At 34.1% G+C, this 9180-nt stretch overlaps 1 protein-coding gene and 1 long non-coding RNA gene across 2 annotated transcripts; both read left to right on the forward strand.

Annotated features, from left to right (window-relative positions):
* The first annotated feature begins 11 nt into the window (after nucleotides 1-11).
* Nucleotides 12-594, forward strand: LOC105111657 (uncharacterized). Its single transcript, XR_839639.1, has 2 exons — nucleotides 12-357; nucleotides 446-594. It is a non-coding gene; the product is annotated as an uncharacterized LOC105111657 (long non-coding RNA).
* Nucleotides 595-7182: 6588 nt separating this feature from the next.
* On the forward strand, nucleotides 7183-9180 carry LOC105111662 (uncharacterized). Its single transcript, XM_011007096.1, has 4 exons — nucleotides 7183-8063; nucleotides 8292-8402; nucleotides 8724-8804; nucleotides 8932-9180. Exons 1-4 carry the CDS (start codon nucleotides 7800-7802, stop codon nucleotides 9004-9006), a joined length of 531 nt encoding a protein of 176 aa, XP_011005398.1. The 5' UTR covers nucleotides 7183-7799; the 3' UTR covers nucleotides 9007-9180.

The raw sequence follows: 9180 nt of genomic DNA on the forward strand, positions 1-9180 counted from the left end.
CGCCCCCCCCCCAATTTTGATTATAAGTTTCTGCAGATCTTCTATGCCAGCCTCAGTTTGGCTTGTTCATATCGGGATTCCATAGAATCAATCCAATTTTGATACTGAATTGTTGCCATTCAGAATAATGAAAGGTGTTCAAGTAACACAGCACAATAATTTGAATATTCAGTTCATTGACCATGATCATACATCCATTTCTTTGCCAAGAAAAAAACAAAAAGCAGGTCAGTTGTATCTTTAGTTCTGTACCGTACAGAAATCAATAGGAAATCGCCTTACTCTTGTGCCCTATTTTATACAGTTCTTGCTCTGCACAACGCATCGTTTCTCGGTCTCAAAACCAAGTTTATCTAGGTCAGTTGCAATTCCCATAGGGCCATATAGAACATTTTCTATGGTGCTTGTTGTCTCTCCCTGAGTTTTCATATTCCTGCAATTGTAGCCATGAATACCAATTTGCTGGAACGCAGTCCTAACATTTTTGCTGTCAGCATAAAGCTTGTGAAGCCTTTTGTGGTGATTACGTGCTGGATACCTTTTTTTTGGGGTGCTGAAACAAGGTTTAAATACGAGTGATTGAAATTGAATTATCCAATAGAGTAACCTTTTCTCTCTCTTTCCTTTTGATTTAAGGTGTAGATGCATTCTAATTCAAGCCTTACCAATTAATCAACTAACTGTCACTAGAAAAAGACATCGTTTTGTTATGTATGGATACAACCTAGCTATCATGGTGCATGGTAAATGTCAAGAGTAGTTGCTAAACGTTAAATACAATGAAAAGAGTGGCTATTATAATCGACTAAAATGAGAAGGATTATCTCTCATATTAGCTATAAATAGAGGGTTTTAATGAGAGTTAAAAAACACATGAAATAGAGAAAGAGAGCTAGAGAGAGTTGAGTTGAGTAGAGAAAAATTTTCTCCTTCTTGTTTTGTTTTTTGTGTTGTTTCTAAACTTGATAAGTACAAACCAGTAGCTTTGTGGAGTAAACAAGTTGTCAAACCACGTAGATTTGTAAGTGTTTGATTTTTCGAATCTCCTAACAACTAGTATTAGAGCGTGTTCTTGAAAAATGAGGGTGTTTAATCCAAACTCAAAAATCAAAGTTTTCAAAATGTGTTTTTGAACATACCATTGTATAGGGGAAGACGATAAAAATCAACTGTTGAAACTCCAGCAAAGAACCGATGTGTTGCAATCCTGTACCCGTTGATGTTAGGACTGCTTAGGCGTATAGATGCGTCACATACGCACTACACTCCTTCACTCGACTACCCGTGACTGAATCGGGCTAACTCGTCATGTCATCAACAAGTCAACAGCCAAATCAGCAATTCCGCATAGGTATCCGTTGTGTCACGTGTATAATCAGCAATCCATGTCAACAGCAGACACGACAACGCAATTCCATGTGGCCTTGCGACGTCATCTCATGTGGACCTATAGTGCTTATATATAGGACACGTCATCAAAGCCACATCATCATTTTGGCATTGATTTGGTGCAACGACGATCTTGTTTCATTCGACACACGTCTTCATTTGCCCTGTCCATTGGTCTAAAAGTTTGATTGATTAGATCTGAGCCCTTCAAAGTCTGATTTAGATGATTTTAGAGGCGTTTTCAATGTTTTTGGCCATTCCAGACACAACCATTAAGTCTGATTTAGCAAATTCATATTCTAAAATTATAAAAAATGACTGCTGAAATAAAAGCTGTTGGAATTGAAAAATTTAATGGGATAGATTTTGGATATTGGAAAACATAAATTGAAGACTATGTATATAAGAAGAAACTTTATCTTTCTCTGCTGGGGAGCAAACAAAAGAATATACAAGAAGAAGAATGACTAATTCTTGATAGACATGTTTTGGGTATTATCCGACTATCCTTATCAAGAAGAGTTGCTCACAATATTACAAAAAAAAAATCTACTACAAGATTAATGGAAGCCTTGTCTGGGATGTATGAAAAGCCCTAGAGAAATAATAAAGTGCACTTAATGAAAAAATTGTTCAACTTAAAGATGATAAAAAACACCTTTGTCACACATTTTAACAACTTTAATACCATTACAAATTAATTGTTATCTATTGAGATTAAATTTGATAATGAGATTCATGCACTGATTTTGCTAGCTTTATTTATAAGCAGTTGAGAAGTTATAAGAATAGTTGTGAGTAACTCAGCTAGAAAATCCAAACTAAAATATGATAACTTCTTACATTTGATTTTGGCTGAAGAAGTATGTAGAAAGGACTATGGTGAAAATTCAGGTTCAGCTCTCAACATCAACATTCGAGGAAGGAGACAAAATAAATGCTTTTCTAGAGGTAAATCAAAATCAAGATGCAGAAGTAAGAGCAAGTTCGGACCTAGAAAACAGGTTGAATGTTAGAATTATGACAAACTTGGTCATTACATGAGGAGTTGCTCAAAACAGAAAAAACTTAAGGCTGACTTTGTGAATGCTACCACTAATGAGGTACAAGATACTTTGATTCTTGTTGTACAAAGTTCAATTGATATTGAATTCTTGATTCTGGTGCTTCATTTCACTGTATACCATACCATAAAATGATACAAAACTATATTACTGGAGATCATGATGTGGTTTATTTACCCAATGGACAACCAATGAATATTGTAGGTATATGAGATGTGCAAATCAAGAAAATGAATGGATCTATATCGAACTTACAAAATGTATGGCATGTTCCTAGGTTAAAGAAAAAACTGATCTCCATTGTATAACTTGATAATGGTGGTATTCATTTTTTCTGGAGGTATATGGAAAATATCGAAGGGAGCAATGATTTTGGCTCGTGGGAAGAAAATTGGCACCTTGTATATAACCACAAGATTTATAGAAATTATTGCTTTTAGTAAAACAGAAAATCAGGCACAGCTATGACACTATTGACTCGACCATGTGAGTCAAAGGAGGATGAAGATACTTTAATCAAAGAGGAAAGTTGCCAGAGTTAAAAAAAATATTGATTTAGACATTTATGAAAGTTGTATTCTTAAAAAAACAAAAGAAACTCAGTTTCTTAAAAGTTCGCAAGACCTTAAGACCAAGAAAGCTAGAACTAGTATACATAAATTTATGAGGACCTTCTCTGGTGGCATCTCTTGGAGGTTCTTGGTATTATGTGACTTTTATTGATGATTTTAATAGGAAGGTATTTGTCTATTTTATGAAAAATAAATTTGATATGTTTGAAACATTCAAGAAATGAAATGCTATGGTTGAGACTGAATTAGGTTTGAATTTGAAACGCTTGAGATTTGATAATGGAAGAGAATACAGTGATGGAGGTTTCAGAAAGTATTGTGCTTTTAATGGTATCAGAATGGAAAAAACCATTCCAAGCACACTTGACATTAATGACTGGATGAACATAACCATCAATGAACAAGCTAGAAGCATGAGGTTGCATTCAGGGTTATCTCAAACATTTTGGGTTGACACAGTTCATATTGCAGGTTACTTAATCAACTATGAACCATCAGTTCCTTTGGAATTCAGATTGCTCGAGAAAGTATAGAGAGGAAAAGAGGTACAACTCTCTCATATAAAGATCTTTGGGTGTGTTTTCTATGTTCATATAAATTCTGATATTCGCAACAAGCTATATGCCAAATCCAATAAATGTTTCTTCATCGGTTATGGAGATGAAAAATTTAGGTTTCGGTTCTGTGATGATCAGAATAAAAAGATTATCAGAAGTAAGAATGTGATCTTTAATAAAAAAGTTTTGTACAAAGACAAACTTATTGTAGTAACAGATATGACTGATTCAGAGACAAGTCCATAAAAATTTAAGTTTATAAGATTAGAAGGGTTTCCTGATGTTAACGAGCAAAACAAAAATAAAAAGTTTTTACAAGAAGATTCAATAATATTTATACCCACTACTACATAGAAAGATACAAAGCCTCGTGAACCTATTATTTATGTTCACAGGTTTTCAAGGACTGTAAAACCCCCATAACGGTCACATTTTTCTTGAATTATATTTTGCTGACAAATGATGGTCAAACCACAAACTTATAAGGAATTATTACAAGATGAAAACTCAAATAAGTGGGAGTTAGCCATGAATGATGAGATGAATTCTTTGTTAAAGAACAAACCTTAAGAGCTAACCACACTATCTGAAGGAAAGAAGGCTTTGCAAAACAAGTGGGTTTAAAGAGTGCAGATTGAGCATGACGAAAGCAAACGGTTCAATGCAAAACTTGTTGTAAAAAGGTTTCAACAAAAAAAATAGATTGATTACTCTGAGATTTTTCTCTAGTTGTGAAGCTCATAACAATCAAAGTTGTTCTGAGGATAGTAGCTGTAGAAAATTTACATCTTGAACAACTAGATGTAAAAACAATATTTTTTCATAATGACTTAGAGGAAGACATTTACATGCAACAATCAAAGGGGTTTGTAGTACAAAGAAAAGAGAACCAAGTCTGTAAGTTAAAGAAAAGCCTATGCGATTTGAAGCAAGCTCCAAGACAATGGTACAAGAAGTTTGACAACTTCATATGTAGTTCGGGATACACAAGATGCTAAGTTGATCATTGTTGCTTTGTCAAATATTTTGACAACTCCTACATCATTTTACTATTATATATGGATGATATGTTGATTGCAAGATTCAACATTAATGAGATTGACAAGTTGAGATAATATTGTCAAAATAGTTTGAAATGAAGGATCTAGGAGTTGTTAAACTAATACTTGGCATGAGAATCATTAGAGATAAAGACAAAAGCTTACAAAAGCTTTCACAAACAAAGTATGTCAAGAAGGTTCTTAGCAGGTTTAATATGGATAATGCTAAATCAGTAAGTATACCTCTAGGGAATTATTTCAAGCTCAATAAAGACTAGTCACTAAAAACTAAATTAGAATATGGATACATGAATAAGATTTCATACGCCTCAGCTATCAACCTTTTGATGTATGTTATGGTTTGTACCAAACCGGACATTGCCCATGCATTGGGAGTTGTAAGCTGATATATGAGTAATTCTGGAAAGCAGTATTGGGAGGCGGTGAAATGGATTATGAGGTGTTAAGAGGTTCCTCGGAGACTTGTCTTAGTTCCACAACTAGTGTTTTAAAACTTGAAAGTTTTGTAGACCTTGATCTAGTAGGAGATGTTGATAGTAAAAAGAGTACCACTGGATATGTATATACTCTAGGAGGTATTGCTATTTCCTGAAGTTTTATCTTGTAAAAGATCATTGTTCTTTCAACAACATAAGCTAAATATGTTGCAGTTTTAGAATATGTAAAAAAAATAGTATTGCTACAGAGTTTTCTAAAAGAATTAGGCAAGATGAATGAAAATGGTACTTTGTATAGTGACAGTTAGAGTGTAATCTTTCTTGCCAAGAATCTAACATTTCACTCCAGGACTAAGCATATTCAGATCAAGTATCACTTCATTCGATAATTGCTTGACAATGAGCAACTAATGCTAGAAAAAGGTTTGTGAAAACAAGAATCTAGCTGACATGTTAGCTAAAGGAGTTACTCTTGATAAACTAAAGCTGTGTAAAGCTTCAGTTGGTATTTAAGACTAAAAGATGGCTATAATGCCTTTTGTGAAACATGATTAAATATGGCTATAATGCCTCTATTTAAAATGGCTATTGGCTGCCATGTCAAACATGATTACATGGTGAACGTCAAAAGTGGTTGCTGAACATTAAATATGGTGATAAGAGTGGCTACTATAGTTAACTAAAATGGGAAGGATTGTTTCCTATATCAGTTATAAATAGAGGGTGCTAATGAGAGTTGAAAAACACATAAAATAGAAAGAAACATAGAAAGAGCTAGAAAGAGTTGAGTTGAGTAAAGAAGAAACTCTTTTTCTTATTTTGTTGTTTATATTATTTTTAAACTTAATTAATACAAATTAGTAATTTCATGTAGCAAACAACTCGAGATAGCTGGCCTGCATCTAGCAAATTCCCTCAAAAAAGAACAAAGGGAAGGGAACTTAAACCTGCCAAGTGTTAATCAGGCACACCTGCATGCTGGCTTGAACTGGCCTCGTCCCTGCTCACGCCACAGAGCCGGCCAAAATACAAAAGCTAGAGTTCTACTTCGAGAAATTTTGGGACACTGCCATCTTCAGAACCTCTTGAGTTCTTGAAGATACAAGAGAATGTTGGCAGTTGGCTGTTAAATTTGTTGAACATAAAATCAATGTGGGCCTATGCAGCACCACAATTGAGAAAACAGAATAAAAAAGGGGGCTAGCAAAATTTGCTTCGATTGAATCAACAACCGTGAACATTTTCAGCTGGAAAGTCATGGCCATCAAAAGTGGATACTTTCTCATGTATTGAATTATCCCGAGTCCCTACATTTAAATTAAAGGTAAGGAAAGAAAAAGGGAAAACCTCAAAAACGGCCCCGGTAGTCTCAATTTTGTAGGGATGTTATCAATTGCGGGTTTCCATCCATATATGATCATGGATTTCATGCTTATCTTTTATATATACAACATTGTTTTGTAGGGATCTTAACATTTTATGTTAAAGAATTCTAATAGAAGCCCCCAGTTGAGTAATCAAAATTGATTAGGAACAAAATTGACAAAAAAATAAAATTACATGAGGATAAAATGATATTAACTTGAAAGCTGGGGGTATTTCAAGGCTTGCCTTAGAAAACTTACATCCTTAATCACAGCCAAAATGATTTGAATTTCTTTCATATCTTGAAATTGCAAACCAAATGTCAAAGTCCCTTAAGGAGTGTTGATCAAAATCTGTAGCAATACAAGACATCGAAAACCAAAAAGATTAGAAGTGTTAAAGTGAAGATTCTCAGTTACAATTTAAAAATGGGAGGGTAATGATATGTAATAAAGGCAAGCTAGCTCTGCAATCTCTCCTACTCTGTCTTGTCCGTTAAGGCTCCCGAGAAAATGAACACTGTAGGTGAGCCCTTACTGTCCACTCCACTGGCAAAACTTCCACCTAAAGCACCCTTCTTCTTGGAAAAAAGAATATTTACCTCTACTTAAAGACCCTTCAACCAAATCTAACGCATTTGCATCATATCTACCTAATTATAAGTATCATGCATAAGAATTTGAAAAAGAATCGATTGCCTATGATAGTTCTCTATTTCTTCAAATATACACTTGATAATGATGTATGATGCTACAAATTAATCCACTATCATTTGGCATTGCCCTTTAAGGCATGGTAAGTATTGTATTGATTACACTAAAAATACCTCTACTTAAGTATATCTGTCTTGTCAGTGTATGCAAGGATACTAAATCAACGAGACTTGGTATATATTTAGCTAAAATAAATTTGTCGAGATACCAACTTAAGAAAATATCCATCTACCAGAGGAGGCCTATCTAGTCATCTATCAAATACACACGCTCAAAAAGAGATTTCGATACCATAATAAATGGTCATGTTCATTTTGAGTAAAGGTGAAAAAGAAGGTTATGGGGGTTTTTCAAAGTTAAGTCTTCATTCAACAAAGATGAAATCCTCTTTTTGCCTTAATGATTAAAGGAGATTAGGCAGATTGGTCATTCAGCTCAATTTAGTATTTGTTTTTGTTGTGAAGTAAGCAAGATGGTTTCACAGCTTTAAAGCCAGCTTTTGTTTCTAACCACCTACAATAAGAGAAAGAAAGCAATCATACCACAGAGAAAGAAGAGCAAAGAAACGAGAGAGACACAAGGTAAGGAAGTAGCAGCAGCGGCAGTATTACAAGAAATAAGAGAAACAAAGAGGGTAAAAAATGACGACACAAAAACCAATATTGGAGCAACAGCAATCACAAATGCAGATCAGAATGATCAAGAACTCAGGTATTATCAGTAATATCAGTGAAAGCCCACTGTCAAGGGATGATAAGGATGATGAGATGTCAAGATCAGCAGTGGCTATGTTTAGGGCGAAAGAAGAAGAGATTGAGAAGAAGAAGATGGAAGTCAGAGACAAGGTTCATGCTCACCTAGGACGTGCGGAAGAAGCAACTAAACGATTAGCAGAAATTCGTGAAGTAAGTTTACCACGATAATTACATATTATTTACTTGTTGTTATTATTATTATTATTATTATTATTATTATTATTTCTTACACATATTTTACTTGCCATCAATTCTCCCTTCGTTTAATAAATATCTGCATTGCTGTGGGGAGATCACAGCAAGGAAATTTTAATTTAATGTCTTTTTTCTTTTTGGAGATTATTGTGATTTTTAAAGGGAAAAAAATATATTTTATAGGAGCTTGAAGCCCTGACAGATCCAATGAGGAAGGAAGTTTCGATGGTACGGAAGAGGATTGACACAGTCATCAGGGAGCTGAAGCCTCTAGGACTGAGTTGCCAGAAGAAGGTATGAGATTAAGATTTTGGCTTGTCTCTTTTGCAACGATAAAGACAATATACAAATCAGACAGTTCAATGCTTTTACTAAATTATCAAATAAAAACTCAATTATGTAGAATTTGGAGAATAGTTTAATGGATTTTCAACTGCATGATCACTACGGCAGGACTCTAGTTTGATCCTGTTGCCACCTTAAGAACAAGAAAAACTTCATGGAATATTTTAATGCTTCGATCTTAGTTAACTTTGATGACAAATTTATACACTCGTTAATTATGCATGAAGCAAAGGATATGAGTGGCCTCTCATAATATTTATATGATTCCAGGAAAGAGAATACAAAGAAGCCCTGGAAGCCTTTAATGAAAAGAATAAAGAAAAAGCTCAGCTGGTTTCCAAATTAGTGGAGGTAATTAATAATTATTATATTAGTTCTTATAAACTTTATTAATTGATGCTTGATTAGTACTTAATCTCAATTTTAATTACTAACATATTTCTTTCTCTTCTTTTCTTTTTATCAACTGGTTGGTTAGCTGGCGAGTGAAAGTGAGAAACTGAGGATGAAGAAACTGGAGGAACTGAGCAAAAACGTTGAAACTTTAAGCTGAAGTTTTGCAAATAGCGATAGCCAGCCATTGTTGTGCTAATTTGTTGAAACTAGATCATGTCCTTGGAATTTGGTGTACATGTCGTTATTTCTATGATTTTTATTTTCGAATTTCAGTGGTTTTTTCATGAACATTTTCTCTCATAGTTATAAGACGTTATTAATGAAGGCTCGA

The sequence above is a fragment of the Populus euphratica genome, unplaced genomic scaffold (assembly GCF_000495115.2).
Source record: "Populus euphratica unplaced genomic scaffold, PopEup_1.0 scaffold5.1, whole genome shotgun sequence".
Lineage (NCBI taxonomy): Eukaryota > Viridiplantae > Streptophyta > Magnoliopsida > Malpighiales > Salicaceae > Populus > Populus euphratica.